This window comes from Pomacea canaliculata, linkage group LG10, assembly GCF_003073045.1.
Source record: "Pomacea canaliculata isolate SZHN2017 linkage group LG10, ASM307304v1, whole genome shotgun sequence".
In the NCBI taxonomy this organism is placed as follows: Eukaryota; Metazoa; Mollusca; class Gastropoda; order Architaenioglossa; family Ampullariidae; genus Pomacea; species Pomacea canaliculata.
Genome location: NC_037599.1, coordinates 18462220 through 18486323, shown reverse-complemented (window position 1 = coordinate 18486323; position 24104 = coordinate 18462220). Strand labels below are relative to the sequence as shown.

Below are 24104 nucleotides of genomic sequence, written 5' to 3'. Positions count from 1 at the left end.
TTCTTTTTTTGGTTTATGGTTGTTATATTTGTGCAGTTGGTTTTGTAAGGACTTCTTCATTAATAGTAATTGTGTTAGAGAATATTTTGAAGCTTTTCATCAGACATTTGGTTTGAAAGGTCTAGTTTCTGCCTGAATTCTGCTTCTATTTTCCAGCACTCACTTCCACAGAGGCTCTAGTTTCACACTAGAATCTTATTGTGATGTGTGGAATGTTGAAAAAGGTAAGTTTAGAATTTTTTTTTTTAAATGCCAGTTATTAGATTTATAGAATACAGTGGTACCTCGACATAGGAGTTTAATTCGTTCCGTAACCTTGCTCATATGTCAAATTGCTTGTATCTCAAAGCAATTGTCCCCATTGAAATTAATAGAAATGCCATTAATCCGTTCCAGCTCCCAAAACACCACCTCAGTTGTTTTTGATAAGTGTTTTTGAATAAGAAAATGTATTTACAAGAAGAAAACATTTATTTATAAATAACAAATACATATTCTATAAAAAAAAAACATAATAAAAGAAAAAGTGAAGTGCTTACGGAAGTGCTTTATTTTCGTCACTGGTCTTCGTTTTTTTTCGCCACACTTTGCTCATTTTCACCTGCAGATCGTTTAAATTGTCCAAGGAAGTTTGTTTCTTCCTTTCAGGATATTGCGGAAATGAGGCAAATTTCGTTGAACAACTCCGATGCACGATCAGTTGCAACTTTTTCGGGGTTTCTAAACATCCCCTTCGTACCCCGCATCTGGTGATCCTCTACCATTGTACCCATTCCCAAAAAACCCGATGCTAAGGAAAACAAAGATTTTAGACCTGTTGCGCTGACACCAGTCATAGCCAAGTGTTTTGAAAGGATAATATGCAATAGACTTGTAGCGTCTGTTTCTGAGCGTCTAGACCCCATGCAGTTTGCGTACAGGGCTAAGAGAGGGGTGGAAGACGCTACATTAACACTCCTAGACACAGTTTCAAACCACCTAGACAAAGCAGGAACGTCCATCAGAGTACTTTTTATGGATTTCTCTTCAGCATTCAACACATTGCAGACACACATTCTCATTCAACGCCTAGTAGACCTAGAAGTTAGTCATTCACTAATTCGCTGGATTCATCAGTTTTTGAGTAACAGACCACAGAGGGTAAATGTTAAAGGGCACCTATCCAGTGAACTGATATTGAATACAGGAGTGCCACAAGGGTGTGTTCTATCTCCAGTATTATTCTCTGTATACACCAATGAGATGCAAATAAATAACGGAATTCTCTGTTTAGTTAAATATGAAGACGACATGGCACTTATTGGTCACCTGAGAGATGAGAAATCTTTGGCCCACTATACCACACAAGTGCAGGCCCTTTGCGAGTGGTTCAAAAGCAGCTACTTAGAACTAAATGTGGGAAAAACGAAAGAACTAGTTATAGATCAGAGGAAAGGAAAAGAAATGTCCACTCCATTAGTAATCGGAAATGAAGAGGTTGAAAGGGTGACAACATTCAAATATCTTGGAACAGTAATAGACGATAGTTTGAATTTCACTGTACATGTAGGGACAGTGCATAAGAAGGCACAACAACGGTTGTATCTGATCAGGAAGCTTCGTAGTTTTAATGTAAGCGAACACATTTTGGTAGATGTCTATCGTGCGCTGGTAGAAAGCGTAATTACATTTAATATTGTGTCTTGGTATGGCCAGACAAGCGTGACAACCAAGAACAAACTGAGGCGCGTCATAAGCACAGCCAGCAAAATCGTAGGCTCACAACAGCTAACCCTTTCCCACCTGTACGATTCAGCCCTTGTCCGGAAAGCAACACAAATCATGCTTGACCCCACCCATCCACTCAACCCCCGCTTCGAGCCTATGCCCTCAGGACGGAGATTGAGAGTCCCTCTTGCGAAAAAGAACGTTTACAGAAGGTCATTCATCCCATCGGCCATCTCTGCTGTAAACAAACAAAAGACTATAAGCGACTAGTAGTGTTACACACAATGGGGATGACGTAATCCCATCTCTGTTATCGCTGTCATTATGTAGTCATGGAACTGATGTATTGTCCACTGATGTATTGTCCTTTGATGCGGGCGTGTGTGTGTGTGTGTGTGTGCTCACTTCTGCCATTGCTGATGTTATTGTTGATGTCTTTGATTTTTACTCTGACTGCTTGCATGCTGGAAGACAAATCTCCTTTTCTGGACAATAAAGTAATCTTATCTTATCTTATCTTATCTTAAATTGTTAGACGCTGCACACGACCCCAACATCCGCCCCGCATGTTGGGGTCGTGTGCAGTGGTGTAGTGTGCGATTCCTCGTATGTCAAATCTTGCTCTCATCTCGAAGCAAAATATCTCTCGCTCGGCGGCTCGCATCTCAAAACACTCGTATCTTAGGGCACTCGAATGTCGAGGTGCCACTGTATCTAAATCTTAAGGTAAACTAAGCCACAATTCCTGATTTATTTAATATCGGTGTAGCTTTTTAACACCTGTATCATGTTGTTACAAAATATTTAACAATAAAGTGTTTAAGTGCTGACGTCTTTAAGTGAAAAGGCACTGAGTGATATGATTTTATTTTGATGAAAAATTTTTTTAGGCCTGATTAAAAAAGAAAAAAGACACATTGACAACAAAGATGAAATGGAAAGGGTGGGGAGTTAATGATTCTCCTGACTTGCAGACTTAAAAGCTCTACAGCTGACTAGACCAAAATGATGATGAGCTAAGCTGAAGAGCGTTGATGGCAAATATGCAGCCCTCCCCAACAAAAAAAGGCCAGGCAGAAAAACAGATTGAAAAGACTGATCAGGTTCTTTTTCAGCTACAGTAAACATTGCACTTTTTATGGGAGTTCCCTCTCCATCCAGTGAATGATTCTGAGAGATTAGCTAGTGACCACTGTCCATAGGACTAAATTTATGTGGCAGAGAAAAAAATGTCTATGGTATGTTATAGTGTGAAATAAATTTTTTAAAAATTTCCTTAATTTTTTTTAATTTCTTCTTAATTTTTTTAAATTTTCTTCATATCCAACTTACGTAACAAACACATGTCCCCATGGTAACCTAGCTTGCAGCCAGTTTTACAAACACCAGTTTCATGGTGACAGGTGGGACCGTCTTTGCAATATCCACATCTTTTTCTGCAGTCTTGGCCATACAGCATTGTAGGACATTCTGCATAAAATCCATAATTAAGGTTGTATGACCTGACCAACAACTGAAAATAAAGCATTACCTCAAACAAAAAAGCTTGTAATCAAAACTATTTTCATGAGCTACGGATATATTGTCTAATACGTGAAATCATCAATTCAAGCATAATTCAAAGACATTTTGAAAAAACAAAAACTCAATAAACTACAGACTATTCTTACCTGTAGCATTTTATCTTGCTATTAAAAGTTGCAAGAAATATCCAAGGCTTTACGAACTAACCAATGCAAGAATAATTAGAATTATGTTAACATTACAAAAGAATTACGTGCAAAACACCAAAATACCTGTGATGCACATTCTGTCATCATAGCTGTAGCCAGGAGCACACCCGAACGGACACTCGCCTGTTTTTGTGTCACATGGTTTTCCTCCAGCACACTTGCCACAGCGAAAATTACAGTCTTTTCCATACATGTAGTCAGTACACTCTGATGAAACAGCCAAACTTCTTGTTTAATTATGGTTATAAATCTTCCATGGGATCTTTCATGTTCTTAAGTTTCAAGGCTTTAACATTTTTTAGTCTTTATAAATAAATACAACAAAGGGAGGGTGGAATTAAAAAGAAATGAAGACAAGTATTTTTAAGAGGGATTAACTCATGAGCAACCTCATGATGCATTTCATTCAGCTATATTGCATTTCAAATAAAAAGAGCTAAAAGTAACAGGAGAACAAAATAAAACTACAACCAAAGTTCAAACTCGGTGGAAATGAAGTTCCTACCTCAATGCTTCCTGACAAAGGCATTTGCTCTTAAAGCTAACAAAAATCAGGCATCTCCAACAGTCTTTCTAAATGTTATTTCTGATCAAGCAGCTACAGCAAAAAGAATATGATTTCTTGTATAGTAACTAAATAATAATTAAATAATTTAAACATAGTGCAATCAGTTTATGTATGCAGAGTACTGAGATTAGGCTGCAGGTTGTGTATGGCATTTATATGCATCATTTTGAATGAAAATCTTTTCACTATTTAGCAAAAGTAATATCTAATAGCATTAAAAGGTTTGAAACCTGGCATGACAGTACCAGAAGAGTAAATGACTTTATTATTCCAGAATATCTTTTTTTTAAGTAACACCATTTCCACTGAAGTTCTAGGTTGTGTATAGCATATATGTATGTGTGTGTTAGTGATAGTTGTTTAAGTGAGCAGGTTGGTGGCGCAACAGTTAGATCCTATCACCAAAACAGTGAAGGTTGACTGTCCTGTATTCAGATCTCGTCTCGGGCACACTGTTCTTTCTTTGCTTGTCGCATCTGTTTACAGGGCTGGCTGCTTTGCCATGATATAGCCTTAGTTGCTGGCTTGGCATAAAACACCAATTTTCTCTCCCCCCTACTCCTTTTTCATGTGAGAAAAGTGAGGACTAAAAAACTTAACTGCTTCCAATCAATTGTCCTAATTACTTATACTTAGCCTAGTAATGTAACCCGCAGTAGTCCCGACCACAAACATACTAAAATTCTGCACTACACAAACATTCTAATTATTATCCCCTATGATTTCTAAAATATTGTTTTTAAACATTTTACATTAGCAAAATGTGCTCCCATTCTCCTCACCTTGGTTGCAAAACTCTCCCTTATATCCACTTTTGCATCCTAAGAGGCACTTGCCAGTCTCATGGTGGCATGAACTATTGAAGCAATTGCTGCAAATGTTTGCGCATCCAATGCCATATTTTCCTTCCACACATTCTGAAAACAATTTTTTTTTAAATTACAGAAAAGATTATTGATATCATTCTTTGACATTATCTTCTCCTTATTATATTTAAGCACTGAAAGGCACTCTGTAGTCACAGACCAGGACACTTTGCAATTCTTTTACAATAAAACCTCCACATTAAGACCTTCCATACTGCATCTTTCCTAACCCAAAAATTTTCAAAGATGTATTTCACTATATAAATGTCATCTCTATTATGGCTACCTCCCCAACACAACTTACAACAGTTTGTACTGTATTATGACTTTCGTTTGGTAGAGGTCACATGTTATTTAGTACATTTCTAAACAGACTGGATAACTATTTGCCCTGGGATGAGCACATTTAAAAAAAGGAAACTGCTTGTTTATAAGGTCATCAATTACTTCAACCCAAAACCACATCAACATGATGTGAATCAAACCTGCCATGACCATATCATCCCAAGTAAGACTATGCTGTCCCAGTACCTAAAGTGGAATCAGACACGTGGCTACTAATGTCAACTATTACCATCATTTAACTAAGCAGATATACATTCAGAGAACAAATCTCACAATAAATGTAATTTTTCCTTTATTCAGTTTTTTTTAAATATAAAAAGAGCCTTTGTCGTCATTTATTCTTTAATTTGGAGCTTCATATTTGAAGCTCCAAATATAATGCACATATTCAGATAACATCAAATAGCTGTTGCTTCTCTGTCATTTATTTAGCCTGGACCTGAGACGATTCAACTTAAGGTGTTGGGATGATGTGGTCACAGTTGAAACATGTGAATGGTGGGGTCAACTCCAGCAGAAGGTCAATGCAGTTGGAACAATATGGTTCTAGGTTGAAATGTTCTCTCTTTGCTTACCAGCACATATCAGTCAATTGTGCTTTATTGACCAATTCACAGTCATGTGTTTATAAAAATGATTCTTGTGACCAACTGTCTATGCTCTAATAGGTATTTTGCAGAAATCATATTTTTTTAAAAATACAGTGCATTTTCGTCTACCATGGTACACGTGTATTGAATGATCAAGATGTTGACATATCTGTCATTAAATATTCAAGGTTTTTGTTATTTTATTGTCTTTCATTTTCTTGTTTTGTAGAAACTGTATTGAATTATTATTACACAATTTTTTTTGGTTAAATGAATATACTTTAAAGAAGAATGACTCACCAAAACCACCAAACAATGTGTCACACATTTCAAATGTCAACATCCCCATGATTAACTGCAATCTGTATTTTCAAGCCTATTGCTCTCAGAAATAATAAGGGATAAAACTCACTTTTGTCACAGCTTTTCCCCACCCAGCCAGCAGCACAGCCTGACCGGCAAACTCCTGATCTTCGGTCACAAATTTCACTGCTGTTGTAACAATGGCACTGATTCATGCAGCCATCTCCATACAGGTAATCTGGACATGCTGTTGAACATACACAATAAACACATTTAAAATAAAGGTTAAATAAACAGAATGACCTCATGGTTCATGTTTTAGATCATGTCTATGCTGGCTTTTCATGCCTGTTTGCAAAACAGTACAAGTCATCCTAATTTTCTCAGAAAAGTAATTAACGAATCCTTCAAATTATTCCAGTTTGCCATTTCAGGACAGTTAACTCATTAAGGATTTTAGGCTGTGCATCTTGCTGTTAATGGTCTTCATCAGTGGCTAACAGTTTTGGCATTATTATGTCATGGTGGCATCACTCAAACCAATGAATATAATTATGTAAATTTATTTAAATTGCTAAAAGAAAAACAAACAAAAACTTGACTTCATATTTTAACACTTGGTAAATAAATATAGAAAAGGGCCATGTGAAGATCTGATTTTAAAGGTTTCTTACGACATCTCCTTAGATTGCAGTCTTCAAAGCCAATGCCTGTTACAAGAGCAATGTAGCACCAAGGACCCCAAGTAGTATGGCTTCCTCCTCTTTGCTTTGGATTACGACAATAATTTTCTGGCACGTCCATCTCGGGAAATTCTGTGGTTGGATCAATCTTAGGAAGCACACGTGAATCATTCCAGCGCAGACAAGTATGCCCATTTTTTGTTGTGTTTAGAGTGCCTGTATATCTTAAACCACTACTGTCATATATACAGGTCCTGTCTGTAAAAGGAAAGGCATCCAAAATAACTCCCAAATAAACATTCATGAGGAAAAGTGGGGCTTAAAAAGATAATTATCTAGAAAGACAGCATCTGTTGTTGACATAGAAACTAGTACTAATAGTCCAGACATTTCGTTGCAATCTGCAATGCCAATGCGTTTATTTAATATATACATAGAAATTTAAAGTATTGAAATTTCATTAACCATTTGACGGAGATCCTAATTACCATGATAATATATCTTTACTCCTAACTGTGAGTTAAATGTCTGTATGAGTATGTATGCCTGCCCTTGTGAGCAAAAGAAAAATTTCTGTCTTGGGTCTCCTTGACAGACAATAAAGTCTGTTTTGATTTGATTGATTTGATTTGATCTAGCAAACATACAACATTCAAATCATTGCTGACCTAATATATGAATGTATTTAAAACAAAATACATTATCTATTACACTAATGCAAGATGAAGAAAACTGATTTTCAAAAATGGTCATCTCAACAAAGGTCTGCATTAACCAATTTTAATGATGTACCTGTTCAGATCTATCACCTCTGTATGTTCTCTGTATATCTACTCTATATATTCTATATATCTGTTCTAAAGACCTTACTTGTCAAGATCTATATCTAACTTTGTCTATTCCTGTCTGAAACTTAGATCATATGTTTTAAAAAGGGCAGAACTATTAAAACTTTTATAACATCTTGGATTATTTACTCAAGACACTTACCAAACAGACAATGTGGTCCATATCTATCCACATCACAGCCATCATCACAAGTCCCTGTTTTTTCATCGCATCTGGCACTAGTTCCCTGTTTGCACTTGCACTCCACATTACAGTTCCATCCATATTTTCCTGGCGGGCATGCTATAGACATAAGCAGTTCTAGTCTTTAAAAATGTTCAATGAAGTAGCTGTATTTAAAATGCTTAGATATACAAGATAATTGCCAATAATGCACTAAACAAAAACTAACACTTTACATTTAAAAAAAAAAAAAAAAAAAAAAAAAAGATGGGTTTCTTCAAAGTAGCTGTTCATGCAGTACTCTCAAAAGTATTATCGATTTCATAAATTACCTTTAGATATTATCTTGGACATAATAGTCAAGTTTATTTGAAAACAGTGCACGCTAGTTGGATCTGCATTTCTGAAATGACCTTTTATTTCAGACAAGATCATTACAAATTAAAAAATATGCGAAGATGATGTGCTGTCATCATAAACCTTGTTGAAAGCTGCCTTTAAATCTTTACAGTAATCAGTCTCTGAATGTGAAAATATTTAATAAAGATCTACCAATTAAATAATAGTCTCACTCACTCACACAGTGCAGCCTCTAGTAAACTTAACTGTACTGCAGTTCTAGAGAATGAGGATTTCTGAGCTGGTTTTTTTTTAATTTCCAAAAATAAAACTTCCTGGGTTACAAACTGACAAGCTCCTAACAAGTATGATTTTATTTTTAGCTACCACCATCCTGGTTATTGGTTATGCCAAAAGCCCTGATAAATTAGAGATGTTTTGTTACACACTTATTTTATATCTTTAAGGCTGTTAGGTAAAGGCAAGTCTGAAATAGCAGTGCAAACTGTGATGACCTTTCCATCCATATGCATTACTCAGCTGCCTCAAGTCTCTTTAAACCATTATTTGCAACTTTAGTCACCAAACAATAAAGATATGATCTAGCAGTTTCAAATAAAGCTGATTATGTCCAGCTACCCCTGCTATGTCTGTACTCACTACCCATACATGACAGTTTTTGATGGGACCACAGATACACCAAGGACCCTATACAGAATGCTGCTGGAAAAGGAATTATTCCACCTCACTTGTCAGAAAGAGTGTATGAGTTTCTGGTGTTGTCATCAACATGATAAAAATCAGATAATGCAAGTGAAAGTTCTCATGCTGATGGTTGTGCAAAATCTCAAGCTTTATAATCTTACAAGCTTTAAAACAGATTAATAATCTGCTGCAAGAGAAGGAGTGGCAGTAAACTTTTGCCAAGAAGAAAAAAAAAATGAAGTAACTAATCAGCAAACTTGTGATAAGTGTAAAGTTGACATTAAGAATTTTGGTATGGTCCATCCTCGATTTGCTGCAGTTCCTTGGGTTTCAAAAGGCTCATGTAAACATGACAGCTTATCATCACTTTATGAGAAGCTACACATTGGCATCAGCTAATTGCTAGCAGATAATTCTACAGTCGCTGGATAAACATTTTTAACCCATTTTTACCCTGGTCTCTCTCTCCCACTCTCAAAACCATCTTAAAATGTCAAAAATCATTTTCTCCTCCCGTTACCTTATTTGCCCTACAGGTCTATCAGAGTTTTGTTTTCAACTGTCTGGGTTGAGCAAAATATATGGCAATGTCTGCAGTCTTGTATCTCAAGAATGGAGCAACATCAAAAGTAGTATTAAAATACATCTTGAACTGAGCTTCATGATAAAAATTAATTATGGATTCTGGTAAATTTTCAATTGTAACTATCATAGGGCGTAACTACTAACAAAATAACTTTATGTCTTAAAATATGTTACTGAGCCAAGAAACTACACCAAGTTGTGGATGGACTGCACCAAAATGTTTAATATCAACAGTAACTAACCATTTGTTTGTTGCTTAGTTACTTCATTACACTTAGGTCATTATGTTATAATACTTGTATACTGCTACAAGATGATGTAGATCTCCAGATTCACCAAGGACATGCACAAACGTTTCTGTCACTGCATATATCCAATCTACTGTCATCGTGTATACTCCAAATACTATTACAATGTATATCACATTAGCTGATTTCCCTTGAAATTCCCATTATCTTTTGCTGCGTCTATTCTATCTACTGTTGCTGTTCATATCTACTGCTTCTGTGTGACTCCCATCCACTGTTACTATCTGTATTTCACTAATACTTTAAGTTTCCCATGTATTTCCACAATGATGCAGTAGGATATTTACTAAAGGTCTTATATGTTGCGGGAAAACTGCATAATTATTTTATGCAGCTAATATCTGCTTTCAGTGCAAGCAAATTAAACTGAGAAAAATTAACAGAATTTTATTGCTTGTTTCGGGATTTGAAATTATCATCAACGAAAGAATAATTGCAACCAGCTTTAATTTATTTCTCCCAACAGGAACCAACCAGCTATACACTACATGTTAATGCTTTATTATGATTACGAAGGTACACTCTCTGAAAAAAATAAGCTACGGCAAAATATTTTATTTCCGAGAACACGAGAAATTAGTATTGTAAAAATACTGCTTTTCTGTTTCACATTATTGTAATAATGCATTCTTGTAACAGTTGATTCACGTCGTAAGCAACTTAGTTTGTAAAGGAATTTCCAAATTACAGAAATATTAATAATACTCAAGCCGCAAAAGTTGTATATGTATTCAGTTGTTAAGTGATCTGTTCCCTTATCTGTCGCCAGCGACTATGAGTCACCTGGTGCCAGTGGCAGAACAGAGGCTTCTGTTCCTCTGAAGAATTGTCACCTTATCAACGCGACTATTACTGAGCATAAGACGCCGTGCAAAGAATGGTAAAACTTCAGACTAAAGAATGCACAAGTTCTGACTAACATCATCCAAATACTCACTGCAAAAACTTCCAGCTATACACAAACACAACACAGTGACAGGGATTCCTATTGTCAAAGTTTGCGCCGCCATCTTCGTCACATCTTTAGACGGGACTGAGCGCCCTCTACACGGCTTGTTGAGTAATTTATCTCCCGTCCTCGCGCGACACTCTCCATGGCGCCTGCTAGAGAGACTCAAGTTAAGTTCTCAACACCCACGTTGAGGGGCACAAGACCTATACCACTGAAGCAGGCGACAGGCACAAGATATTCTGAACAATGCAGCTACTGAAGTGATTACCGGAAAATACTGCTAAACCTGAAGTAGGATTCGACGGAAATGCTAATTATTTCTGCGTACTTACTAGAAAAAATATTCACTTTATTGCACTTTGTGATTGTGACCTCATCATCTTGAATTGGGTGGGTCCCTTTCGTGTATTTTCGCCTTCCTTCCATCTGTACATTGACCTTACGCTATTAGAAAAAAAAAATGGGTTAAAAGGGTGAAAGCATGTTTAGGTACAGTCCGTTAACAACATTTTATGTTTATGAAAATATATTCGACATGCAGAAAAAGAAGAAAGAATTGTTTGAAGGATCGTGTCACCTAAAGTCAATGTGAATGACATTGTGTGTGGTCTGAGGACCTTTACGCAGTTACGGATAAAGGCTACAGAAAAGGGAAGATAATATAACAGAAAGGGAAACGTTAATTCGATCAACGCACGGTCCTGTTGCGGTCCAAAAATCTTCAGCCAGTGATCGAGTTTAATTAAGATTGGTTATGACCTATTGTATCGTCACTAATCATCCTCAGATCATCATCTCATTGTAACCACCATCTAACTCCCTTGACTAAAAGAGGTATGAATGAACTGATAAGTCTGAGATGTCTGAGGGATCGCATCCTTACGCCACGTGGATTTTGACGGTCATGCCCAGACTAGATTACACCAGCGTTTACCTCCTTTTCTTCACATTAAAATGTTTGTAGGATTCGAGCGTCCCTTTAAAATTTAGTCGCACTCGGTGGCAAATATATATATATAGTTTTCCTACTATATCATTAAGCATCCCATCGTTCCACTTCGAGTGACAGATCGAGATGGGGGTTGGGGGTGGGGAGAGTTATCACAAGTATTCACGATTTTTACAGGCATAAACCGTTTCCTCAGACAAGTCACATTTGGCAGTCTAGAGCCACTTTATCCAGTACTCTTCCGTAGCAGGGGATTAATATTGTCTAGCTATACTAGTCTTCTGGCTGCCCTTTAAACCCACGGACACATTTATTTTACCTTCGGCCATTTCAAGGACTGATTCTTAGATATATTGTGTGTGCATGAGAGAGAGCCTGTTTTATAAATTAAAAACATTAAATGTTACACAAATGTGAGTAAAGATACAAGTAAGAATTTTAAAGGGAACGAGAATCTGACCGTTAGTGTGCCAGACTGCAAGTCAAAGTGAGGCTATCACACGTGAAGTGCTGGTGAACTAGTTTTAGTTCGTGGGAACGCAAGCGCCACTCTGTGGGGGGAAAATCGCGGTCTTTGTGAGGACTGAACAGACGACGGACTCTCAGAAGGTACACGTTCTTCATTATCACCACGAGGCCGCGACTGGAAAGCAGCAACTGTAAGAAGGTGGGATAAAACGAGATGATGGTCCAGAAGCAATACGTGCCTGAAAGACCTAATGGAGAAACGTGACATGCATGGAGAAGGAAGTGCCACATCTAGACATACCAGGGGAAGAAGACCCATAATTTTGGTCTTCAGTCAGTGGTTTGGCAAAATTTCCAAGTCCCAGACAGCCGCACTCTCCATTGCCCCCATCCCCCAACGCGCGTGTTTATCAAAGCAAAAACTTAAAAACAAGATATCATAATGCATACTTTCATATTTAGAACGAAATACACAACCCTCTTAAAGTATTTTCTTGAGATAAAAAGATTGGCATCACACCCCGTCTCTGTTGCCCTTAGCATCCATACGCTTTCAAACAAATTATTTTCTTGAATTTTATCTGCAGCATAGAGTGGATTTATGGCTTTTATCTTTTGCCATCTCTCTGCCGTCCTGATCAGTTTCTACGGGCATAATCAAATTCGGCTGTGGAGTCGAGCGGGCAGTGGGAGTAGGGTGGGGGAAGAGAAACGAATGCATGAAAAGGAGGCATCAAGAGGAAGGAAAGGGGGGTTGGGGGAGTGGGATAGGCGATAAGGCTTCAGAGCAGATGGAGTCGGGGGTTCACGTAGTGTGCAGCTGGAAACATGTATGACGGGCATGTTTTGAGTAGAAAAATCTGAGCTGGTCGGGAATTGGCTGGTAAAGGGGGCAAAAAACGCGAGGTCAGAGGTCACAGCAGAATGGTGCACCACAAGAAGAACTGCACGATGGCTGCCTGTTTCTACGCTCCGCTTCTCCTAAGTCTTTGCGCAGGTTAGTGCATGAAAAAGGCATTTTGTCAATTTCAAACATTCAAAAAAGAATTGCTCGATTTCTTTAATCAAAATTTTTATTAACAATTAATAGTCTGGTGAATAACTATAAATGGGAAACATAGTTACAAGCACCTATCCCAAATGAAATAATTTACTTTAATAACAGTTCCATGCCAAATAAAGGTCCCTACCCTATGCAACTAAAATCCGACTCAAATCTCTAGATTTTTCGAGGTGGCTTTGCCTTTAGATGTTACTTGACCATAATTTGCATAGTTGAGCTCTCGGTTAATATGGAACTGCGTCATGCTATAACGAGCTTTCAACCACAAAACTGAAAAGGAAAGTGATGTCCAGACGCACAGCATTATCAGTGGCTGCTAATTGTAAAAGTTCTCGCAAGCGATCAAAACACATGAATCAAATACTCAAAAAGATTTGTTTTCAATGACGTAGTACATTGCTTTAGGAAGTGCAAAGGTCCTTGTGTAGTGTAAATACTTTAGACATTGAAGTCACCTGTCAGTCCCCGAAGACTGGCCGGGGGGCACGAGACAACCCACTTGGACAATTAATTGTGATTCTACTACAGTTGTTTTCTTGTCTTGGTCGACAAACACACGGTTCTAATCTGTTATGCAGACCAGGTGACTTTGGTTACTTATAAGGTTTACGCTGCACGACCTTTTCTTTCTTTCTTGAGATGTCTTGGACTCGAAGGCTCGATCGCACGTTTGGGGGAACGCTCGATCTTTCTCTTACACACACACACAGACGCATGAGCACACGTACATGCAGTCATCTGCAATATCCCTGGAATTAAAGCGCGCATACATTGATACAAAGCCGATGTTACCTGTGCTATGAACGATCTATAGCAGACCTGGGCAAAGGCCGGCCCGCGGGCCGGATCCGGCCCGCCTCCTGTCTCTGACCGGCCCGCCCGCCAGTATATATACTATATATACAGTATTGGGTAAAACTAAAATTAGGTAAAACTATATTAGTCCGGCCCTCTAAAACCATTCCAATTTCTCATGTGGCCCCTTGGGAAAATTAATTGCCCACCCCTGATCTATAGACAGTAAAACACACTTTTTTGAGGAATAATTTTTAGTCACTCTCGTTTCAGCTGTCTCTCATTGCAGGAAAATACGAGCAACTGCGTAGACATAATTATAATCGAGCAACTCTCATTTCTTATCGCCTGTACCGATCGCAGAAAATAGTTTACAAATATTTACAAATACTACATCCGTGATTAATATAACGGTACACTACTGATTGCTAGTGAGAGAACGGGCAGAGGCCAGTCGGGGGTAAGTCGCTGTTCCCCGGGTAAATCAAGATCGAGCAAGCGTACGTCATATTTCCGCCACTATAAGCGGTGTCTGAACTCCACAGATGTTGACTGATCCGTAGGACGGTAGATGACAGGCAGTGTCAAACATTCCCTCGGGTAGTGTTTACTTGATTTCCTTTTTTTTCTCTCTCTCTCTCTGGGAAACGATATCCTCACTTCGTGAATATGGCCCCTGTAAGAAAACTGTTTTCTCTGCATGTCGATCGACTATCGTCGATCATCGGTGGAGCATGCAGCGAGTTCAAACGATCTCTTCTTGCCGATCAGAAAGTGAACAATTAAGAGGCCGCCCACCATTTGTGTGATCCTGACCAAATTTGCTGAAAATATTCCTCTAACGTTGGGAAGATCTTACAGGCTGTTTTGGGTTGAAGTATGTTGCTCCGGAGTACATTTTTATTATCAGTTACGGGTTAGCTTCAGATGGAAATAAGTAATTTGTAATTGTAATTCCAGGAGGTGGGTAGCAAGAAAGTCAAAGAGAGAGATGCACTGCATGGTTGTTGGTTGGTTTAGCAGGAAAGTGCTTCCACCTTGCAGCGATTTCGCACTGTGCAGGGAGAGGGAGGTGGGAAGAAACCGGAGTAGATGGAGAAAACCCCCGACCCCAGCCCCAAGCACTGGTGGGCACCGCCACAACATTTATATATCCCCCTTCTCTGCAAATGGTTGGTGGCATTTTGACAGCACGGGGCACTTATACCGTTGACAGCCCGTCCCCATATCAAACATCGGGTTCGCTTGCTGGTTATATATAATATACAATGACATTATTCTTTATTAACGAGAATAAACAAGAAAATGCTTTTTTTCCCCTTTAGCCCTCGCCCTTTAAAAATAAACTAAGTAAATGAAGTAATTAAGTAATATACCATTTATTGCGAGCGTTTATGAGTAAGTATAGTATACATTATGCTCATGTATAATTAAATTTAAAGACAGAATGATGCGGTTCGGTACACAACGATTGTAATTACAGTTCAGTTTTCTCCTCTTTACCAGGGGCTATTGGTGTGCCTACAGTAATCCAGACCACAGAGCTTTGCCATGGTGTTAGTTATGGGCCGCTGGGCTGTTTCACAAGGGATTACCCATTTAACAACACCCTTGAGCTACCCCAGTTACCAGAATTCATCAACACTTCATTCCACCTCTTCACGAGACGCAATCCTTACAACCCTCAATCTCTCAGGTATTTAAAAGAACCTTCCAGTACTTTTTTAAACTATGTATGGGTGTCGACAGAACTGGAAAATAAAAGCAAAGTCATATAGTTGCTGACAGCTTGATAAAACTTTTCTGTCATTATGGTATCGAAATGTATTTTGCTAAAGCACACCTGGTGTTGGGCATGACATTATTAGGTCATCATAGCTATGGCCAAAAAGAGGGTAAGGTGGGGCTGGGAGCTTATATTTAGTAGATCTAGAGGGATAACTGAATCACTATCATTTAGACCTAAGCATACTGTCTATGTTTGAAAGTTTGACTCTTGTAAATGGAATGTAACTACGTTGCACATGTTTTGAGAACAAAATTCAAGAACTTTCTAGCAGCTTGTAAGCTCTGATAACACTGGAACTTTTTCAGTTTCTTAGATGCAACTCTAGTTAACATGGAGTTTGTTTTTGTTTCAGTACACTAGATAGCATGAGAAGTGTTGGAGGCTCAAATATGAATCCCAGCCAGCCTACTAAAGTTTTGATTCATGGATTCTTGCAAAACTACCGGAGTCCCTGGATTATAGAAATGACACATGAACTGCTTGCACAAGTAATGATTCATGATTCTGAAATTTATATTTACTGTTTTGTTAATAATATTTTCCTTTGCACTGAGAATATATGATTGCTGACCCTTGTTCCAGTCTTTTGAACCTAGTCTACATTTCAATAAAAGTGACTGGTATGATGATTTTGTGCACTTTTGGACATCTGACTTGTGTCATATTTTTGCAGGAGGATGTCAATGTCATAGCAGTTGATTGGGGTGCTGGGGCGGGGTTCCCTTATACACAAGCTGCAGCCAATGTCCGAGTTGTTGGAGCTGAGGTCAAGCATCTGATCTCTAAGCTTGTGGTAGAGAAAGGTACCTCACCTCGGAATTTTCATGTCATTGGGCACAGCCTGGGTTCTCATGCTGCTGGACAGGCTGGCCGACTCCTGGCTGGGAGTCTGGGCAGGATTTCTGGTGAGGAAATGGTGTAATATCTAATGTTGCTGATTTGAAAATTACCTTTATTAAATAAAAATTCACAGATATCCTCACTTAATTCCACCCCATTGAACAGAGCACAGAAAAAATGTTTGACACAAGAACAATCAGTCTCCCTTCAATTAATCCCAGAAATCAAATTTTGGATCTCTGTGAGGTAACTTTGCCTGTTGTTTGTCATATCCTGAAGACATTTTTCTTACAAGAGAGGGTTATGGCATCAAGTTGACATAAGAATATACAAGAAGAAAAGCAACTCACTAAATTTAAGACACAACTGTGGCATCCACAATGTTGTTGTTGTTCAGTGAAAACCAGACTGAGAATCCTGGATAATTAATTTAAATACTTACACAGAGTTTTGTTTTAGGGCTAGATCCAGCAGATCCCAACTTTACAGACATGCCACCAGAGGTGCGTCTGGATCCAACAGATGCTCGGTGGGTGGACGTCATCCACACTGATGGGTCTCCTTACACTGTATATGGAGGTCAGAAGTCATTTCTATGGAAATATATGGAAATAAATGGATATCACAACACATGAACGTTAACAAGCTGTCTTCATATTTTATGAGTGATCAGTGTAAGATGTAATGACTTGTCTTCAAGTTTCATGTTACAAGAGATCAGCATATAAGGTGTGATAATACAAATCTTGCAATCTGGATTTCTTGCAGGTTATGGCACAATGCAGCCTATGGGCCACATTGACTTTTTTCCTAATGGAGGCAAGGAGCAACCTGGGTGTCATGAAGACCATTCTATGTACAACTTCCTGGAGGATGCTTACAGACAGGGCATGACTAGTGAGACACTCAACACACACTTCTCTGTGTCCTATGTTCACCCGCACAACCCCTAACCCACACACAGAATCAGAAAAAGGAGTAACAAGCCGGCTTGGAATGAGAAAGAATATGGAGACAGGAAAAATCTCATTTTATGATAAACTACTCCAATTTTTATGTGCTATTTTTTTGCTTTCTTTTTGAGTTAAGGAAAAGTAGAAAGAGGGCTATACTAAGTCAGCAACTCTTATTTCTCTGCAAAAAAGCAACTTACATTCTGCATACTACAGAATTCAGCATATATCACTAGTACTCCAGTTCATGCTGTGAGCAGCTATGCTAAGGCTAAGCTTATCTACAAATTAAGAGTGTTATATAATAATGTACATTATATAATAATGTAAGCTTTTGATCATGATACATATTTTTCATTTTTAAACTCTTAAATTCTGCATCAGATGCCGAGTACTCGATGACGTGTAGCCACGATCGGGCAATCCTGCTTTTCATTGAATCCATCAATTCTCCATGCCCGTTCACTTCCTATCCTTGTGCCAGCGAGGAAGACTTCAAGGCTGGGCAATGCTTACAATGTGGGAACCGGCCTTGTCCATCAATGGGTTACAATGCCAACCGGTACAAGCAGCAGGGCTCTTTTTATCTCAGTACATATCCCATTCCTCAATACTGTGGTGAGTGTCAGTTATGATCTTGTTAGTATCATCTTATGATAAATATGAGATAAATATGCTTTGTCAAATAAAAATTTGGCATCAGATGAAAGACATTTAATCTATCTGGACACAAATGTATATTAGATATAAAAGTGTTGTCTAAATGTCAGGGTTCCATATCATTGAATGAAGAAAAGAAGGTAAAAAAGGTTTGGTTTAAAAAAAAAATTCTGACATTTAAACAAACCTGAACATGAATGGCCATCCAAAACTCAAAGCCACCACTAAACTGTCTTCAAGAGTGGTTAGTGCAATATAGGGATTTGTTGTCTGATGTGAATAAAGCTAGGAGATGCCATTTTAATGGGTGAACATGAAATGTCAATTGAGGCCCCTGTTTCACAAGTACGTCAGTACCCATTTTGAAAAATGATCTTTTTCCAAGGTTTTCACTATCTAGTGAGGGTACAGGTGGGAGAGGGATCATCCCAACTTACAGGGTCTCTACATGCAACCATTGGTGGTGAGCATGGCCTTACTCCCGACCTCACAATATACAGGTTAGGTTACCATCTTATTTCTATATACATTTTTTGTCATGGTTTAAAAGTTCAAAGGATGAAAATTGAAACTTTCCTCTATCTCCATTTCAGCTTCACTAACCAGTCCCACGTCTGATTAAAAATCTTCTTAAATCTGTTATATCCACTTACCCTTTGTCTGTTTACTTAAACAATTCTGCTAGCCTACAAATATGCTTGACCTCTTGCCACAGTGGACAAATGAGAGCAGGGGAACTTGGTGACGTGGTGCTGGCTCCAATTGATGTGGGTTACATCAGGAACATTACACTGACCTTACAGCTCAACACTGGCTTCTTAGGCTGGCTATCGTCAAGGTCCATTGAAGTTGAGAGCATCATGGTAGAGAGAATACAGAACCGTAACACGTAAGCAGTTTTGTAAATTCACCTTGTCATCTCAACATTGCTGACCAGGAATGCATTAAATACCTAGGCACACAACATGTAATCAATGTATGCTCTCTAGTCCTGTCACCAGAACAACCACATATAATCAGCGGATTTTTAGTTGCTGTGCTGCAAAAAATAAAAACTGAAAGTTACTTATGTACAGTCCTGAAAGGGTTAAGGTTGTTTATGGAGTAAAATGTTATAGACCTCACTTTTCTCAGAGCCAGCTTTATGAGGTTGGTGCCCCTCTCCTTTCCCTCATTGCCTTACCTTTCCCAATCCTCTGTGACACCATTTCCAACACCTGGGATGACTCAAGAAGTTTACTGTGTAACATGGGTATCAAACCAGCGTACCTCTATTTGGATGCTAGTCTCTGGACCACTTGGCTGTCAACTTACCTAATAAAGCTTAAAGGCTGAACTTCCACTCTCTAGTAGAAAGACCGGTTCAACCCAGAGGGAGGTCAGGGTACTTGTTGGGCATATGCTTTTCAGTTCCCTTCAGGGGTCAAAACCATTCTTTCCTGCCTTAAGGCCTTTAAGAAGGGATGCTGACATAAGGCTGTTAGAACTAGCTTAAAACATTTGCTGAAACAAAATCATGAGCATTATTGAACGAGAAGATTCCTATTGTGGAAGAAAGGCATTGCTTTTACATAAGTACACAATTTTCAGGCATGATTTGAATCTGCATCATGTTAACTGGTACCATGGAGATCAACCAACAAAGCTGTTATCCCAGCTTATGGTTCTTTCATAGTCTATTTTTGATTAAGAAATGGCTCCTTTGTTTATCATGTGAAGCAATTTTTAATTTCCACTTTGATTGCATGTCCAGGGTGTACTTCTGTCCTTCAACGAAGACGCTAGTTCCTAGAGTGCCACTTCAATTGAGTGGCCCAAGCACCACCACTTTGTGCCACTCGTGATGACCCTAATTGCCTCCGCAGACTCTTCAGACAAAAGCTTGGTATGTTCTGTGACTGCTACTAAGGGTGCTGCAGCCTAGAAATACTTTGCATCAGCTGCCTGTTGCTTAGTTGTCTTTTTATCAATTGCCTCATGGGCAGTTCTGAGAGTTGGCTCCGACGTGCCCCTTCTTTGGATGTGAAGTACACTTCATATATTCTTTCACTTTTATGTGTGCACTGAGGCATTTAAATTTATTTTGATGTGTGCACTAAGACATTTAAAGTTATTAGTATTAAACAGCCTTGCCTTGCAATGTGTTATATTTAAAGTTTAATTGTCTGTTTGCGAATGTTATTCTCTTGCACTGTGACAATTGTAATCAATGATAATAACCCACTTGTCCTTCTATGTAAAACTCTCTTCTCACTCAGTTTATATACATACATTCATGCATGTGCAAGTGTTTATATATCTACAGATATATATGTCCTTTTTCTACATACATGCCCCACACAAGCATGCAAAAATATGAACTATAAAAGTTTGCAATATATTAATAATTTTAATTCATTTACAGCATGACCATCTACATTAAATATACATTGTAAATGTACAGATTGAAATCATTACACCATTCAAAATACAGACGTACACATCGTTTCCAGCACATCACCATGTACTAAGCTGCTGAATATGACCACATTCCAGCTTCTGATCACATCCCTTGAAGCATTCATCAAAATCAACACAAATCCTTCACCTCTCTTCCTCCTCTAGCTCACAGGCAGTAGAGAAAACTATGCGGTAGATTCAACTATGTCATAAGTTACTGGGAATAGCCTCAGTGTCTACAGCACTAATGTAAGTTTTGAAAAAAAAGGCCAGAGACAGCAATTGAAACTAATAGCTTTTTTTAAAAACTGTAGTCTTAAAAATATAAGGACAACAAGGATGCATAGTATGCCACCACCTGTACACTAAATATTTTGTTTAGAAACATTAGTGGCAGACATACCTACAGCTAAATTTGCATACAAAATTCTAGTTGTTGGCTGCAAGGCTCACAGCAAGATGTGCAGACAGCTGCTTCCAGATAGCTTACAAGAAAAACACAGGATTCACCCAGTAATTAGCAAACTTAATGTTTAATTCTAACAATTCTTTCCTCCTTATCTAAAGAGCCATTTAGGACAAGCAAAAATGAATCAAAATGACTCTCATCCCGATCAAGACACTAAATGCTATTTTCAAATAATAATAATAATGAAAACATTAAAAATGATTATTCTTACTGGAGCATTATCAGCTGTACTGTCAGCAAACCAGCAGTAGGTATTGGTGATAGGGGCTAGCTGTTTCTGTATGGTGTGTGTGTGTCATTGATTTCTTTAGTATTTCTCTGGTGCATGCAGTTAAAAATCTAGTGCCTGAACACCTGCTACATATACAGAAAACCCACAGAAAAAAATTCACTATATGTTATGATTTATATATTTCTCTTCCAAATGCTAATAACGTTAAGATGTGTAATAATTTTCACTTTGACAGAAAACACAATGGTTAATTTACGACGTCGCTAGGGATGCATCAAAACACAGGACCTATAAAATTTTCATGAGATACTGCATGCGTGTAAGCCAGTCATTCATAGCTAAGAAACTTAATTCAATGTTGCAGTAAAAAATAAAACTGTACAGAATAATTCACCTGAATCAAATTTTACTTAAATATTAAACACTGTAAACATTGATATGATAGCACATACAGTACCTTGAGATATGTTTGAACTAATTTTCTAAACCAAGCCATTATCCTCAAAAGTCTGATTCCCAAGAACAGTTACCCTGACAAAATGCATATAAAACAGTGGGTGTCTTATCATTTTCCTCACCAAGGTATGAAATAGCATATGTTACAGGACTTTTAACTTGTGTCATACACCTTTTCCTTCATCTCTTATTTGGCATTAGTAGGTATTGAAAAATTTGAGGTATGTCTAGGTAGCAGCCAAGTTCATGGACTGAGAGTAAGTATAACAGGTAGTGTGTAACTTATGTTTTAGAAAACTGTGTGTGTGTGTAACTGTCGTATAAGCAACATATCATCAAAGATAATCAGAAAATAATAAATATTAGTTAATAGACAGCCAAGTTTTATTTCAAATAAAATGTTTCAAACTGCTGTTCTGAATTGGCTGATTTTCAAAAGCATGTTCTAACATGCTCGCCACTGTTGATACTGATGTCTAGAACCAACTTAGTTATCAAAGCTGTATAACGGCCAGACTACTCCGACTCAAAAGATTTTATTCTACCCCTAATACCTTTACACATTTTTTAAGTAAAGCTACAGATCATCAGAATTTACACACATTTTTGTAAGCTGATGAGGTTTAAATTAGCTGAATGTGGTAACTTTTCATGAATGTACAGGTATAGCAGTACAGGAGTTCTCTAACATCAAAGTCTTACTTCATCCTCTAAAATTATATATTTCTTTGTTGGCACCTATGTCTGAATGCTCTCAAGTCTTTGAAATGAACATAAAACAAAGGGTCATACAAAGGGAAAAGTCATGGAGAGAGGGTGGAAAATTGGTGTTTTATTCCAAGCCAGCAACTAAGGTTATATCATGGCAAGGCAGCTAATCCTGTAACCAGATGTCACATGCAGAGCAAGAACAGTGTGCCCAAGACAAAAGCTGAACCCAGGACAGCCAACCCTCACTGTATTGGTGACAGGTGCTAACCGTTGCGCCACTGGGCAGCCTGGAAAGTCATGGGGACACTTAAACTTAACAATTATCATAATCTCTTTCTGGTATCACAAGATGGGGTGTACCGGATGCTGGGGCAAGGGATTAAAAAAAAAGTCAAAACAAAGCAGCCAGAAACAGTGAAAAAAAAAAATCAGTTAAGATTATTAAATCAAAGTCCCTCTACCCTCAAGCAGAAGTGAAATACTTGAATGTTCTATAAGCATGAAATACAGAGCACATTTTTCAATTTTAAGTCCTATTATTACTGACAACTTTAACTTGTTGGACACTGCAGCCAGCACTTAACATTGTTAAATGCAGGCGAAGGCACAACATATTCAGCATGCTCCACTTTTCCTGTATCGGTGTAACAAAAGTGGCATAGCCCAAGATTATCCCTGTTGCCTCTGCTGCACGCCAATTCTTTCTTTATATTGCTTATCTCACCATTTCTTTTGCTGTGCCGTACTTCAATATTGGCAACCAATACATAAAACATTAATTGAGCAGTTTCTTTTTAAGAGACCATTATTATGAACAAATGCATATAGTTGAGCGAAAGTTTGCATGCCAAACATTTGTTAAAATTTATAAACTTTAAAGCTGAATAGCATAAAGCTGGAAGCCTCAGGACTTGTCTCCCTGCCCCTACCTTGTGTACAAAAACACTTTTGACAATAAACAGCAGGTTAAATAGCCTGAACAGAAAATGACAATGCCTAGACCAATTAATCATTGTGTCCCCCACATCATCACCTTCTGAACCACCTGAAAGAAGCAGCATTTGAACATAATGTAAACCAAAGAAATCAAGCATTTCTATTCTTTTCTTTTGTTAAAGACTTCTAAAATCAAAAGCAGCAGATCAGTATAGCAGCGTGAATGAGACTAGACAGAAGAAACTCCAATCATTTCTTTTGGCTAAAATCTATGTTAATCCCCTTGATAATCCTGCCTACTACCTTTTAACTTGAAGCTTTCTTTGTAATTATTTGGGTCATGTTTGTTTGTGAGGACAGTTCAAGCTTCTGGCTGCATCACAACACCAAGCACAACAGCATTCAACAAATAAAATTTAAAAAGTAAAACATATCAGAAAATTGAGTCAGAAGTGGTTGGGGTAGAAAACAAGTTATTGCACAATACTGACAATCTAATGCACCAAGTTAGCACTTCAACCATGGTGCCAAGAACTGTAACAAATTGCAAAGGGTCTATGGTACTGCAATTTACTACTGTTACTGCTTCAGTATTAAAGGTATTTAAATTACAAGATTACAGAGGTCCACCCTTGAAATTATAGTGCAT

At 38.0% G+C, this 24104-nt stretch overlaps 2 protein-coding genes across 2 annotated transcripts in view; one reads left to right on the top strand and one right to left on the bottom strand.

Moving 5' to 3' along the window:
* The window catches only part of LOC112574270 (receptor-type tyrosine-protein phosphatase kappa-like), a 34752-nt gene extending 23876 nt beyond the window's left edge, over nt 1-10876 (bottom strand). Inside the window, exons 1-7 of the mRNA XM_025255216.1 lie at nt 10681-10876; nt 7786-7926; nt 6787-7053; nt 6222-6359; nt 4791-4925; nt 3504-3647; nt 3040-3177 (exon numbers count right to left, since the gene is read on the bottom strand). Coding sequence (XP_025111001.1) covers nt 3040-3177; nt 3504-3647; nt 4791-4925; nt 6222-6359; nt 6787-7053; nt 7786-7926; nt 10681-10753 — 1036 coding nt within the window. The 5' untranslated portion in view covers nt 10754-10876. The remainder of the gene's footprint in view (nt 1-3039; nt 3178-3503; nt 3648-4790; nt 4926-6221; nt 6360-6786; nt 7054-7785; nt 7927-10680) is intronic.
* A 2016-nt stretch (nt 10877-12892) lies between these two features.
* On the top strand, nt 12893-22273 carry LOC112574273 (pancreatic lipase-related protein 2-like). The gene is made up of 10 exons (XM_025255224.1): nt 12893-13109; nt 15477-15666; nt 16112-16247; nt 16433-16664; nt 17059-17178; nt 17368-17496; nt 17937-18170; nt 18598-18712; nt 18928-19101; nt 19966-22273. Exons 1-10 carry the CDS (start codon nt 13037-13039, stop codon nt 20054-20056), a joined length of 1494 nt encoding a protein of 497 aa, XP_025111009.1. The 5' UTR covers nt 12893-13036; the 3' UTR covers nt 20057-22273.
* The last annotated feature ends 1831 nt before the right edge of the window (nt 22274-24104 follow it).